The sequence below is a fragment of the Aquarana catesbeiana genome, linkage group LG03 (assembly GCF_042186555.1).
Source record: "Aquarana catesbeiana isolate 2022-GZ linkage group LG03, ASM4218655v1, whole genome shotgun sequence".
In the NCBI taxonomy this organism is placed as follows: Eukaryota; Metazoa; Chordata; class Amphibia; order Anura; family Ranidae; genus Aquarana; species Aquarana catesbeiana.
The window spans coordinates 681640585-681658483 of record NC_133326.1 but is presented as its reverse complement, the minus strand read 5'-3'; the positions used below and the strand labels follow the sequence as shown (position 1 = coordinate 681658483).

Genomic DNA, 17899 nt, shown 5'->3' with positions numbered 1-17899 from the left:
GAAACAGCGACCACAGGTCAATTCGTTTCAGTATAAATCACACAAATAGGAAACATAAGGGGAATACAAAGACACTGAATTTCAAAAGAGCCAACTTCCATATACTATGCTCCTTGGTAGAAGGTATTAAATGGGATAAAATCCTAGGAACAAAGAATACGGAGGAAAAATAGGTGTGCTTTAAGAGGATATTAAATAAGGGTATTAGCCAGTACATCCCAATCAGAAATAAATTTGAAAGAGCTAATAAAAGTCCTGGGTGGCTTAACTCCAACGTAAAAATGCATATAAAAGTAAAGGAGAAGGCCTTCAAAAAATACAAGGCTGAGGGATCATCATCAGCATTTCAACTTTACAAAGAATTCAATAATTGTAAGTGTGCAATCAGGGTGGCTAAGATAGCACACGAAAGGCACATTGCGGAGGAGAGTAAAAAAAATCCCAAGAAATTCTTTAAGTATATAAATATTAAAAGAGGGAGGTCAGATCATATTGGCCCCATAAAGAATGATGAAGGGAATCTGGTTACAAAGGATGGAGAGATGGCAAAGGTATTACATTTATTATTCTCCTCAGTCTTCACGAGGGAAATGAGGGCTTCAGTAATCAAAACTGCAAGGTTTATCCTCATGACATGTCACAGGAAGTACCCTTATGGCTAACAGAGGACAGAATTAGGAATAGACTTGAAAAACGTAATATTATTATTTCAGGTACTTATATAGCACCGTCAATTTATGCAGCGCTTTACATATACATTGTACATTCACATCAGTCCCTACCCTCAAGGAGCTTACAACCTAAGGTCCCTAACACACATTCATACATATATTAGGGCCAATTTAGACAGGATCCAATTAACCTACCAGCATGTCTTTAGTGTGGGAGGAAACCGTAGTACCTGGAGGAAACCCACGCAGGCACAGGGAGAACATGCAAACTCCAGGCAGATGGTGTCCTGGTCAGGATTTGAACCAGCAACCCTTTTTGCTGCTAGTTGAAAGGGGCTAACCACTACACCACTGTGCAGCCCAATATTAATAAGTCACCGATCCAGAGGCTTGCACTCGAGGGTCCTTAAGAAGTAATTGCCAGACCATTGTTCCTAAATTTTTAAGAACAGTCTACTGACTGGAATGGTACCAGCTGATTGGAGAAAAGACAATGTAGCACCAATATGCAAAAAAGGGCCAAGATATATCCCTGGGAACAACAGACCAGTTTGCCTAACATCAATAGTTTGGAAGCCCTTGGAGGGGATGATAAGGGACTATATACAAGATTTTAGTAATAAAAACGGTATCATTAGCAGTAATCAGCATTGATTCATGAAGAATGGTTCTTGCCAAACCAATCTATTAACCTTCTGTGAGGAGGTGAGCTGCCATCTACATAAAGGAAGGCCCGTAGACGTGGTGTATCTGGATTTTGCAAAGGCATTTGATACAGTTCCCCATAAACATTTACTGTACAAACTAAGGTCTGTCAGCATGGACCATAGGGTGGCAGTATGGATTGAAAACTGGCTACAGGGGCGAGTTCAGAGGTTAGTGATAAATGAGGAGTACTCGGAATGGTCCAGTGTGGAAAGCAGGGTCCCCTAGGGGTCTGTCCTGGGACCAATCCTATTTAATTTATTCAAAAATGACCTGGAGGATGGGATAAACAGCTCAATCTCAGTATTTGCATACGGTACTAAGCTAAGCAGGGCAATACCTTCTCCACACAATGTGGTAACCTTGCAAGAAGATCTGAACAAATTAATGGGGTGGACAATTACATGACAAATGAGGTTTAATGTAGAAAAATTTAAATTAATGCATATGGGCGGCAAAAATATGAATGCAATCTACTCACTAGGGGGAGAACCTCTGGGGGAATCTAGGATGGAAAAGGACCTGGGGATCTTAATAGATGACAGGCTCAGCAATGGCATGCAAAGCCAAGCTGCTGCAAGCAAAGCCAACAGAATATTGGCATGCATTAAAAAGGGGATTAACTTCAGAGATAAAATGATAATTCTCCCGCTCTACAAGACTCTGATCTGGCCGCACCTGTAGTAAGCCGTCCAGTTCTGGGCTCCAGTCCTCAGGAAGGATGCGCTGGAACTGGAGAGAGTTCAGAGAAGGGCAACAAAGCTAATAAAGGGACTGGAGGACCTTAATTATGAGGAAAGATTACGAGAAATTAACTTATTCTCTCTGGAGAAGAGACGCTTGAGAGGGGATATGATTTCTATGTACAAATACCGTACTGGTGACCCCACAATAAGAATAAACTTTTCTGCGAAGGGGAATTTAAAGAGACACGCGGCCATTCGCTAAAATCAGAAGAGAATTGGTTTAACCTTAAACTGCGTAGAGAGTTCTTTACTGTCAGAGCAGTAAGGATGTGGAATTCTCTTCCACAAGCAGTGGTTTCAGCAGGGAGCATAGATAATTTCAAAAAACTATTAGATAAGCACCTAAACGACCATAACATACAGGGATATATAATGCAATACTGACATAAATGCACACACGCAGGTTGGACTTGATGGACTTGTGTCTTTTTTCAACCTCAACAACTATGTAACTATGAAAAGTGGCCCTGTCCCCTCTTAAAAAGCAGGCATGCTTCTTTCTAGGCTTTTTGGGGTATTCAGGTTGGTTTGTGCAAGCTAAGACATAACTTTGACAGACCTAACAATATGGAAAAGCCTCCACTGTCAATAACTGGAGTCCTGAGGCAGAAGCAGCATTCTGGCATTTAAGCAGGCTTTATGCCAGGAACCAGTCGTTGTAACCAGGGCGGGCTGAAGAATGCCGCCCTACACAGGGCTGGGACACTGACTGACTCTCCAGAAAAAGCAGCAGCCATGGAGGACATCCGACATGGCTGCTGCTGCAAAGGTCAGTAGCAGCTCAGCCTGTGAGGAGGGCGACAGCTGGGGAGGTGGAGGAGGCGTGCACAGCTGGTGAGGGAAAGAGGACAGTAGGGAGGGGACACTGGGGAGGTGGGCACAGCTGGGGAGGAGAGGAGGACAGTGGGGAGGGGACACTGGGGTGGTGGAGGAGGTGGGCACAGCTGGGGAGGGGAGGAGGACAGTGGGGAGGGGACACTGGGGAGGTGGAGGAGGTGGGCAAAGCTGGGGAGGGGAGGAGGACAGTGGGGAGGGGACACTGGGGAGGCGAAGGAGGCGGGCACAGCTGGAGAGGGGAGGAGGACAGTGGGGAGGGGGCACTGGGGAGGCGAAGGAGGTGTGCACAGCTTGAAAGGGGACACTGGGGGGTGGAGGAGGCCAGCACGAGGACAGCTGGGGAGGTGGGCACCATGTTTCAGGTCTCTGAACATAGGAGAGATTCTGCTGCCCCGGTGTGTCCGCTCTGACCCTGTTGTAGTCACCTGCACCCCAGGCAAGACTACCGACACCCCCCCCGAGCCGGGAGGGCAGCGGGGGGTGTTAGTCTTGCCTAGTGCACAAAATAGTCAAGCACTGGCCCTGCTTGTAACCCCAGACCTTCAGAAAGAGTTCCTACTGCAGAAGGATGCTAGTTGGGGGACAAGATCATGTAATTGAGCCAGAATCTCACTCCAGCAGAGAAAAACTATTCAGTTGTGGAAACTATTTAATTGGCATAAAGTGGGCCCTAGCGACACTCTGGTACTAGTTGTCGGGCAGACACTTCAAGCTGGTGTCAGATCATACCCCCCATTATGTTGATGCCACAAAATAAAGAAAGGAACTTCAGGATCATTAGGTGATTTCTCACTTCCCAGGATTTCAAATTTACAGTGATACATATACAGTACAGTACATGGTAGACTGCATCAGAATGTGGGCACTCTTTCATTATGTCCAAGGTGAGCCTTCACTGTTATACTTTGATTCTGTGTACATATCTGCCCCTATTGTGTATTGTGCTGACAAGAAGTTTGTATGGAAGCCAAAGGAAAAACCTGTATTTGTTTTGTGTTTGTTGGCCAGTAAAGCAGAATATTAAAGTGGAACTTTAGGCTACCAAAAAAAAAATTGGAGAACAAGCAGGTTTTTTAGTGCAGAAGAGACATGCTTTGTCTCTTCTGCAATAAAGTTACCTATCTACATGCTTGCCCTTGTACAGTGAGATGTGCACGCACAGCTCTCTGTACAGTACAAGTTCCCCAATGTTGAAGCTGGCCGCACGTGCACAGGAGTGATGTCATCCCCACCTGGCCAGTAAAAGCAATCAAGACCTGGAATCCGGCCTCCCGAAGATGTCAGTGGCCAGGCAGGGAACTCCATGATGTCGCCTTGAAGTTGAGTATAGTTCCGCTTTAAGTTTATAAACTGTGTTGCGGATGCCTGTTTACCCTCTGATCCCGAATATATATATATTGTATTTAATAATTTACAAAGGATTCCTAGAGAGAGATGTTCTTCTAAAGGGACAACACAGCAAAAGTGGCCTGCCTTCAGGCTCACTGCCAGACTGAAACCTGAAATCTGTGAAGGAATGGAAAAAGTGGAAAAGTCACTTTATTTTTTAATTTTGGTGCTGGCCACTATACATTAATTAAAAATATACAAAATGGCTACATTCTCATTAAGAAAAATAAAATGTCAAGTATTATAAAGAATAAAAAGAAATACGATGCAACTAACTGTGCAGGAAAAAGTGCATAGGAGATGCAAAGAGAACAATGTGGGGACTGGTAGGACTAGTATAGAGAAAAAAAAGGCAGGACTAATATACAGAAACATTCATAGACTTTCATGAAAGCCAGACCAAGTACAACATTACATTATTTTTTCGGAATTTACATTCCCAGTTTAGAATTTTATGCAATATGTGTTTGATTTTCTCCCTTTACCCTTAAATGGTTTCTGGAGTTCATGGAAGGTTGGAAAAGCATAATGAAACATTTAGGAAGGAACATAAAGATGACCAGTGCCCAACTGGAAAATAACATGGCAAAAATTTCCATGGACACAGTGTATTTGCCTTGAGCACTGAGGGATGCTGGGATAAAGGAGATCCAGACACTTAGGAAGGTCAACATGCTGAACGTAATGTACGAGGCCTCATTAAAGACGTCAGGAAGACTTCGAGATAGAAACGCAACAATAAAACTGCTGAAGGCTAACAGACCGAGATATGCCAACATTACCCAAAAAGCAAAAGTCGATCCTTCATTACACTCTATTATTATTACCCCAGGGTAGGTGGTTATATTGTACTGGGGAAAGGGAGGTGTAAAGGACAACCAGATTGCACATATCATGAACTGTATGAGGAGGACTACACAAATGATTGTGTAAGAAAAACGGTGGCTGGTGAATTTCTGAAGTGTGCAGCCTGGCCTAGTGGCTAAGAAAGCCAAAACAACCATTATCGTTTTGGCTAAAACACAAGCAATACAAAGAGAAAAAACAATCCCAAATGTAACCTGGCGGAGAAGACACTTCAGTGGTTGGGGATAACCAATAAAAACCAAAGGGCAAAGGAAGCACAAGGATAAACAAACCAAAAGAAGGCAACTTAAGGAGTAGTTGCTGGCTTTTACTATTGGGGTAGCCTTATGATGGACTAAAAGCTTTAAAAGTGCAACTGGGATCAATGAAGAAGCAACACTGATAGAAGATAAGGTTGACCCCAGTGGTTCTTCGTAAGAGAGATACTCTATGTTTTTTTGAAGACATCTTGTCCTTTCTTTGTTTGGCCATTGGTTCCATGGACAACGGAAACAGTCAAGTGAGTCTGAAAGTCAACACAGTATGCATCAGTTATTTAAAAAAAATATTTGGTTTAGGTTTAATACATCTGTTAAACAAAGCAAACTATGGAGTATATCACATTCTATCCATATCTGGCAAATTTTCACAGCCAAAGTCTTGTGATTTACATAATTCATTCAACATCAATATCTATTTCCAACTTACTGTAAATAGATATTTCTAAATTAATTAACCTTTTTATTTGACAATGGAGCTTAGGAACTAGGCCATTGGAATCTATTTTCATATCAATGAGAGGCATGAGCTTTGCTGATTGCAAAGTTATTGGAAATTCTGTGCAAAATACATGGCAATCATTTTTAGCCTGATTTTTCAAAACTTTCTAATCAACATTGCCAAACTGGTAAATACCTATTTACCATTATGCTACCAGAGCTGTTTTTTGCATTTTTTGTACACATGTTTAACAGCTTGCCGACCAGCGCACGCCGATTTACGCCAGCAGAATGGCACTGGTAGGCAAAAGGGCGTATAGGTACGTCCCTTTTAAGAAGCGGTGTGCGGACTCTGTGACCGTGGGTCCCGCAGACTCGATGTCCGCCGGTGCCCGTAATCGTGTCACGGAGAGGAAGAACGGGGAGATGCTTTTGTACACAAAGCATTTCCCCTTTCTGCCTAGTGACAGGACAGAGATCACTGCTCTCTGTCACCGAGAGCAGTGATCACTGTCCTGTGTGTTGAAGCCCAGCCCCCTCACAGTTAGAATCACTCCCTAGGACACACTTAACCCCTTCACCGCCCCCTAGTGGTTAACCCCTTCACTGCCAGTGTCATTTACACAGTAATCAATGCATTTTTATAGCACTGATCGCTGTATAAATGACAATGGTCCCAAAATAGTGTCAAAAGTGTCCAATCTGTCCGCCATAATGTCGCAGTCCTGATAAAAATCGCAGATCGCCGCCATTACTAATAAAAAAAAATTAAAAATAAAAATGCCATAAAACTATCCCCTATTTTGTAGACGCTATAAATTTTGTGCAAACCAATCAATATACGCTTATTTTTTTTTACCAAAAATATGTAGAAAAATACATATCGGCCTAAACTGAGGAAAAATTTTTTTTTTATATATTTTGGGGGGATATTTATTATAGCAAAAAGTAAAAAATATTGTGTTTTTTTCAAAATTGCTGCTCTTTTTTTGTGTATAGCGCAAAAAATTAAAACCGCAGAGGCGATCAAATACCACCAAAAGAAAGCTCTATTTATGGGGCAAAAGGGGCGTCAATTTTGTTTTGGTGTAACATCGCACGACCGCGCAATTGTCAGTTATAATGACGCAGTGCTGAATCGCAAAAAGTGCTCTGGTCAGGAAGGGGGTAAAATCATCCGGGGCTGAAGTGGTTAAAAAATCATTTTAGGGCTGAAGATTACACAAAACCCCAAAACATTTATATATATTTTCTGAAAGTAGACACACTAGAAAATAAAATAGTGGTAGTTCCAATTTTTTATGTCACACGATATTACTGCAAAGGTCTAGGAAAATTTCAGTAAAAAACACACTAGTGAATTGAATTTGAAAGTGAATTTTAGAGCAAATACAATAATTTACCCACATTTTTTGGTAAAATTTATGTGATGATTTTTTGGTAACAGGCTTTCTTTAATGATACACGCAGGGTCTAAAAGACCCTACATGTCTCCTTTTGGGTTCCACTGAATGGATTGCAATACATTCCTTCCCGGCTATGCTAGCCATGGAAAGTGACAGGGTGACCCCAAAGTGTCATCAAACATGTCGCTTTCTGGGTCAGCAACAAGTAGGGTAGGAAAGCGGAAGTGTGTCCACTCTCCCCCTTCCCTTCCACCCACCACGTCAGTCCCGAGCCCGCAGATGGGCAAGTGGAAACCGGAATACATGGCAAGGATGCCTTTATCGGGGGTGTGTGGAAGAAATTGGGCCGCAGCACAGACAGGAGTCTGCCTGTCAGTTTTACACACAATCCCCATGGCTGCAATCATTAAATTATGTGTGAAACCCCCCGCTGTCAGGTCCCTATGACGTACGGAGCCGGCAGCGAAAGGGTTAAATATATCACCCTAGATGTCACTTCCTCAAACTCATTCTTTCTATAACTGAGCACATTATATTTCCACTTTTTTATATTGCCATTTCTCAGCTCACTTTAAGCAACCTATTCCATTCCCTTTCTATCTTTGTCCTCATTCCTCCTTCCAAAATTCCTACCAGATGGGAAAGGAGGGATAATTTCATGGTAAATGAACAGACATCCTATGCATAGTCATTGCAGGTCAAACCTCTGAAGGTAATGATGATTTTTACACAGAGTTTTCACAGCTGCTATCTAGGGATTTTAAGAAGCGAAGAGCTTACAATAATGTCCACAAAAACAATATTGCCTTAATACACAGCTTTCTGGTGCTGTATTCATTAAAGCGATGAAGGAAAAATATATATTACATGCCTGAATGATTTGAGACCTCACCAAGTGGACATGGTACACAATGAAAACAACATGCAGGTTCTCTTTCCAATATCATCTTCCTGTAACCCGGAAGGCAGCTTATATTACACACAGAAGAAGGCACCTAAAGGTTGAAATAATAATAGTAATAATATTTATAGTAATAATAATGTTACTTTATAAGGCTTACACATTACTTCTGCATTGAGGCTAATTAGGTAGAGCAGATATTGCTATACACTTCACTAGCTGGACATTTTCAATCTGCCCAGTACTTATCTAAGTAAAATAACATTCTTTCCAGATATATTTTTTTTAAATGGGGTTCCTCTAGGTCTGCAAGTCTTAAAGATTAACTTCACCCTGAGCTTCAGCCATGCACAGTTGTAAAATCTATTTTCTGTAATGAAATTGCTTACTCTGAAACTGGCTCTATATTTTTGGATTTCCCATTGCTTTCTATCTCAGCAACATAGGACACCGGGACTAATAGAGGGGTGACTCTCTCCAGTGGGGACACAGATGGCAGTAAAAACTGGACAGGTTCTACCCCTTCACTACTCTGTCCATAATGGAAAAATATGGCTGGAGTTGGGCTCACCCGAAGGAAGTAATAGGGACTTTTTCTTCCTTTTTGTATATTTAAAAAACTAGTAGCGATTGTATGTGTAGCCACACCAGTGTGAGCAGGTACTATATTAATAAGAAACAGTAAAAAACTTTTTTTCCCAGGAACTATTAAGAATTCCCCATGCCTGTACTTCATTGGTTGTGATGATCAAGGCTTGGGATGAAGCATTGACACATGATGTTTCTCACTACCTTCAAAGGATCCTTTAACACAGTGTGCTCACTGCTCAGACAACAAATCGTTAATAGGTTTTAGCTAAGAAATCTAAACAGTGGTGAGTGACAGTGTCTAGCTCCCTTCACTTCCTTCACCTTTGACATCTCCTTTTCTGGAATGTGTGTGCTCCTCAAACATGATCATCATAGCTTAAAAGGGATCAGATGAGAAACTGCTGGGTAAGCTTAAGTTAGTCAAAACCTAAGTGAGCGGTGAAACAAGCTAGGAGTAGATGATGTCAACAGAAAGACAAACTCCTAGTTAAGGGTCAAGCTGATATCAGTACCAGGTTGTTTGTAAACCATATGTCAATGCCAAAGAAAGAGCAGGAAGAAAGCTGAGGTGTGGCATGCAGATCACTGAAGGGGGGTTGGATTAATGGCAAAATGTCCAGTATAACAAGCAAGTCGAATTTATTTCTATTTACTATTACTTGAATAGTGATCTCACCTGCTGATCTGTGCCAGGCCACAACAAGGTACTTGAATTGATGATGAAGACTTCACCAGAAGGTGCTTGGGTATCATAACTACCAACCTTGACCTGTTTTAGAATGCCCTCTGGAGTCATCTGCCAATTCACAATGTCATAGATTGCAGGTGGGTCTCCATGCTCATCAAAATAAAGTTCCTTCCCGTTACTTAGCCTCAGCCGGACCTTCTTCATATAGATAAGGAGCTGAGAGAAATTGGAATAATCCATATCAAGTTCTGTGCTGAACCATCCTGTGACATCATATTGCACTATATCAGAGCTTATTGGTAGCACTGTCAGTAGGTTAGAAAATGGAAGTCTCTAAAGTAAAGAAAATCTCCATTTTAGAGAGTTGTTACAAAACAGGTATCCCCATCAGGGGATTTTTCTTCAGCTCTAGCCTTGGTGAAAACTCAAAATTTGGGGATTTTCCCTTACTTTCTGCCTGTGACAATGGTCATCAGGACAATTGGAAGAGTGATTGTCTCCAGTGGTGATACAGACAGCAATAAAAACTTGACAAAAGGTTTAACTCTTCCACATTCTATCCAACATTTAAAACATGACCCGTAAACACACTTAGCTGAATTCTAGCTTTAAAAATGTTCAAGATAAAGAAATCGTTTTTGAAAGGTTTATTTTTTATTTTCAACATTTATTTTAAGTAACATGTTGCATTGCTTTTTCAATTATTTTAGTATAGCAACATATAGGGGGTGATTTACTAAAACTGATGTACACAGAATCTGGTGCAGCTGTGCATAGTAACCAATCAGCTTCTAACTTCAGCTTGTTAAATTAAGCTTTGACAATAAAACCTAGAAGCTGATTGGTTATTATGCACAGCTGCATTAGATTATGTGTGCAGCAGTTTTAGTAAATCCCCCCATAGTGTTCTTCTCTGTCGCGTTACCTGCCATGGCTTGAAATGCCAGATGTCAGCACATCTCTCTTGAGGGCCTGTTCCTCTTCTACAGTTGTTCAGATCTTCCAAAGCTTTGCCTACTGCATGGACAGCTGTGTATACACTATATGTGACTCTCAAGATAGAAGCATCATTGAAGCTGTTCTGAACATTTTCCAGGTTTTCTTCTCCAGTACATACTTTAGTAGCAGCCTCTGAAGACTCGCTGGTGTTCATTACATTGGAAAATTTGCAGCCAAATGTTTGTTCCCAAAATATTTTCATCCACTTGTCTTCTACAGGTATTGAAGGATGTATCTTGTTTAGAAAGGCTTGAAATTCAGGAATTGTTGCACTATAGAAGGCAAAGCCAACAGTTCCTAACAGAAGTTGTGAAAATCTTGCCATAGGACCAAGGGTTGATGTGGACCAAGCCTCACTAGCTATAAATATTTTACTTGTGACATTCTGCATCAGCATCTCATTCAGAACTGGCACAAGGTCAATATCATTGGAGATGATTATAATGGCATTGGCTGTTGACTTTTTTATGACATTTACAATATACGGAGCATTGCGGTCAGCCTGATTTCTAAGAATGGTTTCTGAGAAGGCCACACAAGCTCCAGCCTTAAGCAGTTCTTTTTTAATGAGTTGCATTCCCTGTTGACCATAGTCATTGTCCACAGCTAACAGTCCCACCCAAGTCCAATTAAAATGTATAGTTAGCTGAGCTAGACCTTGTGACTGATAGATGTCACTGGGTACAGTTCTGAAGAATGAGGGGAATTTTGTCCGGTCGCTCAGAAGGGCACTGGTGGAGAAGTGGCTGATCTGTTGGGACAGTTCCCATGATGAAATTTCTATATTGATCTTAGAGCATATACAGTACAACTAAGACCAGGATCATGACAATATATACTTATATACTTTGACACTTCTTACCTGGGTGTATCTGTAGAGGCCAAGAATGTGAGCAATTAAAATTGAGTTTGTGGAAATTGAATGTCCAATGAGTGAACTCAACGGAACATCACTTAAACAACGGTAATTTGGGATGACCCCACCAGATCCTGTCAATATCTGTAAAGTTCCTTGTAGGTCCTGATGAAGTAAAGTGCAAGAGTCATATGTTTGAAAACCAATGGAGATATTGGGAAGAACGGTGATCTCCTTGTTAATTTCCCCCAGTGCAAATATCAAAGCATAGAGATGCTGATAACTCTCAAAATGAAACCTACAGGATCAAGAAGAATTAAAAAAAGCATAACCATAACTATGCTAATGGTGGTATTTTCCTATGGTCAACAACTGTTCACTTTTCGTTTTGATTTTCGGTGGCCTGAACACATTTTTTAACTATAATTACACCCTCTTTTTTTGTACATTCCCTTTATCGTGAGATTTTCTCATTATAAATTCTAGCTCAAATGCTTGCCAAAAATGAAAATCATAGCAGGAGAACTTCCTGTACCCACCATAACACATTAAAGAAAGTGGAGTTAGGTATGTGGAAAGGAGGTAGAACACTTTTATTTGTTCCAGAAATGTAAAATTTGTTTGGTGATCAGGTCAATGTTGGAAATTTACTTACTGCGTACAGCTCAGGATTGACTGAATATTGTTGTAGGAAAAACTAGTAGCTACAATTGCAAAAAAGAAAATCATATGGTCCCTAAATAGTAATTGGGACTCCACTATATGTTATTGGGTCTGATCACATTCCAAAAGCTTTTATTATGTCGTGTTCTCATGTTCATGGAAGATGTCAGTCTAAGGTATTCCTAGGCAGGCCACATTAGCAGGCAGACTGACTTAGGTCACACAATGGGTTGTAGGAATGAAATTTGCATGATTCCCCCATCAACACAGATAGTGCTGACAGGGGAATCCCTCCTGCCGAGCCATTGTCTGCTCCTGGCAAGGGGGCCGACGGGGAAAAGACAGTGATTATTGTTATTGGATTTAGCAGCCACTAGTGATAATCGTAAGAGAATCCGGCAGGCTGGTTGTACCCAAGTTGATTGATTGACTTGGTACATTAAGCCTGCCTATTAACGGTTTGAATCTCATCCTGTTCCTGCTGAACTGGCAAACATTCGAACCGTGTATGTCCGGACTTAGGTAAGACCCACATGTGATGCTCAGCCTCTATGATTTAAGGAACTGAAATGTGATCAATTTAAAAGGTGGGCAAGGGACAGTCAGACTGTGCAGGAAAGAACTAGATGCTACTGGATGTCCTCCGACCAGGAAATGAGGTAGCTCTATTTGACTTTCTCTAGCTTTTAGTGCACATTGTAAGAAGTCTACAGTGTGTAGTGAAATCAGAGTAAGTGCTCCCAATAACCACTGCTCATCCATTTCTTTCCCTAGTGTCACAAGGTCTGAGGTTGAAATAAAATCTTCCCAATGAGGGGATCACAGAAAGAATTAAAAACCTTACAAAAGCCCTCAAAAACTGTAATGTGATACACATAAAACACAAAAACACAAGAAAGAAAAATGTAGCGAACAAAGCAGCAAGGTTTCATTTTACTACAAATAATAGGTCCAAAACAGTTCAACTATTACTACCTTGTGTTTTTTTTTCATAAAATGCTGTACCGTAATTTGTGAGCTAGCCTTAATAATTTGCTCATACTGTGTATAATGTAATAAAGGAAAGGTTAAAAACTGCGCTCGGAGACTGTGAATAGCAGCTAACACTTACTAGACATATAGTGAAAACATATAACAAATAAATAGTGCAGCGCTCAATACTGTATATATATATATATATACAGTGGGGACAGAAAGTATTCAAACCCCTTAAATTTTTCACTCTTTGTTAGATTGCAGCCATTTGCTAAAATCATTTAAGTTCATTTTTTCCCTCATTAATGTACACACAGCACCCCATATTGTCAGAAAAACACAGGATCATGTGATATTTCAGTTTTTCTTATTTAATAAATCTGCAGAAATGTCAACAATTCTGCCAACCATCCAACCTGACAGAACTGGAGCGGATCTGCAAGGAGGAATGGCAGAGGATCCCCAAATCCAGGTGTGAAAAACTTGTTGCATCTTTCCCAAAAAGACTCATGGCTGTATTAGATCAAAAGGGTGCTTCTACTAAATACTGAGCAAAGGGTCTGAATACTTAGGACCATGTGATATTTCAGTTTTTCTTTTTTAATAAATCAGCAAAAATTTCAACAATTCTGTGTTTTTCTGTCAATATGGGGTGCTGTGTGTACATTAATGAGGAAAAAAATGAACTCAGATGATTTTAGCAAATGGCTGCAATATAACAAAGAGTGAAAAATTTAAGAGGGTCTGAATACTTTCCATCCCCACTGTATATATATATATATATATATATATATACATATATATATATATATATATATATATATCATCTATCTATCTATCTATCTATCTATCTATCTATCTATCTATCTATCTATCTATCTATCTATCTATCTATAGATATCTATTTCTATATATATCTATATATATAGATAGATATATATAGATATATAGATCTATATATAGATCTATATATCTATATATAGATATATAGATCTATATATAGATATATATAGATATCTATATATATATAAAAGTGAATTATATATTAAAACAAGACAACGAAGTAAACAAAATGGCAATGAGTCCAATAAATAATAAAAAATTGAAAATATCAAATAATAATGTCAATCAACAAAAGTTGGAAAACATGATGAGTAGTGAAAAAACCGTGCTATAATCAATGACACTCTGAATTTATAAATGCATGCTGATAAAATATTGCATTTTATGCACTGCATAAAATATTTTAATACAAAAACAGGAGTACACTTACAAACATATATGTCCTGGAGCGGCCTTCCCCATTGCTGTCTACCGATATTTTGAGTCTGTTTGCTTCAAGTGAAACTTCTCCATCCATACCATGACGAGGTGATCTTCATACATCCATCTGCTACAGCCGCATAATGGAGTATACCTCACAAACGCTCGTTTGACTCAATACTTATTGGTATGTGAGTCCACACTCTCTGGTAAGTACCGTATTTATCGGCATATAACACGCACTTTTTTCCCCTGAAAATCAGGGGAAAATCGTGGATACGTGTTATAGGCCGTTCCCCACCGATTTCTGTGTCATCAGAGTGATCGCGGCGATTGCTGCGGTCGCCGCCGACATACACAGCCGTGGGTAGATTTAAATATGGCGCCGAGACTGCAAGGAGCCGAGATACACATACCCGAGTGTTCTCGGCTTTTTTTGGCGCCGCCGTCACGCCCAGTCCCGCCCCTGGACCTGTGTTATGTCCATCATAGGGCGGGACTGGGCGTGACTGTGAGCGGCGCCGAAAAAACACTCGGGTATGTGTATCTCGGCTCCCTGCAGTCTCGGCGCCATATTTGAATCTACACCAAGTGCACAAAGCTGCACTGACATGGCTTGACTGGGGCAAACCTACACTAACAAAGCTGCACTGGGGCAAGGCTGCACTGGGGCAAAGCTGCACTGACAAGGCTGCACTGGGGCAAAGCTGCACTGACAAGGCTGCACTGACAAGGCTGCACTGACAAAGCTGCACTGACAAGGCTGCACTGACAAAGCTGCACTGACAAGGCTGCACTGACAAGGCTGCACTGACAAGACTGCACTGGGGCAAGGCTGCATTGACACTGAAAAGGCTGCAGATGGACAGATAAGGCTGCATTGATGGGCATTTTAATGTAAGTTTTTTTTCCTTAAACTTCCCTCCTAAAAGTTTTTTTTCCTTAAAATTCCCTCCTAAACTTGGGGTGCGTGTTATACGCCGGCGCGTGTTATACGCTGATAAATACGGTATGCCAATTTTACCATAAGGTGGTGGATCTCACAACTAAAGGTAAAGTCATAACTCTACTGTGCTTTCACACGGGTGTCCTTCCTTTTACCTCAATAATTCCATTTCCATGGTGGACTATTTCCCTAATGAGCATGCATTTATGAATTCATAAGAGTGTCGTTGATTATAGCACGGTTTTTTCACTACTTTTCATGATTTCCAACTTTTTGTTGGTGGACATTATTATTTGATATTTTCAATTTTGCATTATTTATTGGTCTCATTGCCATTTTGTTTACTTCACTATTTTGTTGTAATATATAATTCACTATATATATATATATATATATATATATATATATATATATTACAGTATTGAGTCCTGCACTATTTATTTGGTACTGTGTATAATGTGTCACAGTGGAATGAGAAGGTAATTTTGATGTTTTTTGGGGAATCAGTAAATAAAAAAATACACATTTTAGGTGTTTGGTGATGTCCTTCTATAGCAGTGGTCTCAAAATTGTGGCCCGGGGGCCAGATGTGGGCCTTTGGTTGTCTATAATTGGTTCCTGGGGCACTATTACACCAACTAACATCTTTGATGGAGCACTATCACCATATCCAATTGACTCCATCAATAGGGCACTATTCTTTTCATAGATATAAACAATGGGGCACTATTCCCCCAATTAAAAGCAAGGAAAGGGCACTAATGCCATGACATTTTCTACTCCTACTACTGGCCACAACCTGGCTCCCCTAAAACCTGAAGGATAGTGAACCGGCCCTTTGGCTAGAAAGTTTGGAGACCCCTGTTCTATAATAAGTAACTGCCATTTTTTATTTTGACATCAAAGTAACTTAGAGCAGACATTTGTACATCTGGTAATAGACCAAAGAAAAAGGACTCTTTCACACTGATCAGTTTTTGATCAGATGTTCAGTTTAAAAAAAAGTGGAAGAAAAATGCATGAAAAATGCATCCCTTTAAACCCTATGGACCTCTTCACATTGGTCTGTTGCGTTGCATCCGTAACAGTCCTGCTTGCTGCCTATTTGGTGAATGTTTGGTGTAGTAAAAAAAAAACTGCACAAAAAACACACCTCTCCATTGAAATGAATAGAAAACATGTCAAAAGGCATCAAAAACGCATCATGCGTCGTGTTAAATTTGACACACCACAGAAAAAAATGTGGCAAAAATGCATATGGGTTTTTGACACATTTTTGCAACTGAGCAGTGTGAAAGAGCAACAACTATTTTCAACCAATTAAGCGCAAAGCATATTATTGAATACTGAACTATTTCTCATTTCTCTCCCTCCTAGATTGTAAGCTCTAATGATCAGGGCCCTCTGATTCCTCCTGTATTGAATTGTACTGTTTGCTCTCATGTTGTAAAGCGTTGCACAAACTGTTGGCACAATATAAATCCTGTATAATAATAATATAATAATATTTTTATTGTACTTCATTTTTCAAGCACAAGAACAGGAAATTACATTGTACACGTGGCTTTGTTGGGTTTCTCGGTGAAGGAGATATTGTGGTAGACCTTATCTAAGTGAAAAGGGAACACGGCTCCAATCATGATATCCCCAGGCTGTGATAAACCTTCCAACTCTTTAATATCCAGTCTGCACCTTCCATCCATGGCATATATAACAGGTATAAGCTGGAATAAAATGATGGCACCGACTACTGCATGCGAATTAGTCATATTGCACTGAGTAGTACCATGAACACCTGGAGAGAAAAAGGGAAAATATCTACATAACATATAAGAAGAACTGTGCAGTAACACTCTATTTTAAAGTAGAACTATGGCCTTCCACAAAAAAATTATACATATATATATATATTCTGTATATTCTACAGTATATTGTAACAGTGTGAGGCCCTGCCATGGTGTGAAATTAGGAAAGGGTATGTAAAGACGACACAGGATTCTCTAAGTTTCTGTTTGTGATTCTCTGGCGTGTTGGATGTTTTCTCCAGGGTTGGTAGTTCCGCATTGGGGACTGGAGCCTTAAAGGTTCCAAAGTATCTTGGGTGGGATGCAACCTTCAATTCACTGTCAAGATTTTGTTGGATGTCTTCAGCCTGTGCAAGTACATAGGTGTGCAGGATCATTATAGGCAAGGCCTGAGGATAGCTCAGGGCTCCCATTTTGGAGACAGGACTCCAGACAGGAGTCAGGGGTGCCCCAGCACAAGAGTCAGGTGGCCTCCTATAAGGAGAGTGTGGACCTGTGCAGCATGGAATTTTGAGTCAGAGAACCAAGGAAGCAGTAATGCCACGTACACACCAGCAGACTTTTCAACCGGACTGGTCCGATGGACCGAATCCGGCGGACAATCCGACTGTGTGTGGGCTCCATCGGACCTGCAGGTCGAAAATCTGACAGACTTTAGATTTGGAACATGTTTTAAATCTTTCCAACGGACTCGAGTCCGGTCGAAAAATCCGCTCGTCTGTATGCTAGTCCGACGGACTAAAACCCACGCTAGGGCAGCTATTGGCTACTGGCTATCAACTTCCTTATTTTAGTCCGGTGTACGTCATCACGTACGAATCCATCGGACTTTGGTGTGATCATGTGTAGGCATGTCCGTTCGTTAGAAAGTCCGTCGGAAGTCCGGAAAAAGT

General features: G+C 40.7%; 1 protein-coding gene across 1 annotated transcript; it reads right to left on the bottom strand.

Annotated features, from left to right (window-relative positions):
* Positions 1-4800: 4800 nt before the first annotated feature.
* LOC141134120 (extracellular calcium-sensing receptor-like) lies at positions 4801-17419 on the bottom strand. Its single transcript, XM_073623704.1, has 7 exons — positions 17194-17419; positions 16753-16996; positions 11361-11652; positions 10425-11249; positions 9488-9832; positions 8191-8314; positions 4801-5720 (listed from the first exon to the last, which is right to left on the bottom strand). Exons 1-7 carry the CDS (start codon positions 17417-17419, stop codon positions 4801-4803), a joined length of 2976 nt encoding a protein of 991 aa, XP_073479805.1.
* Between the last annotated feature and the right edge of the window lie 480 nt (positions 17420-17899).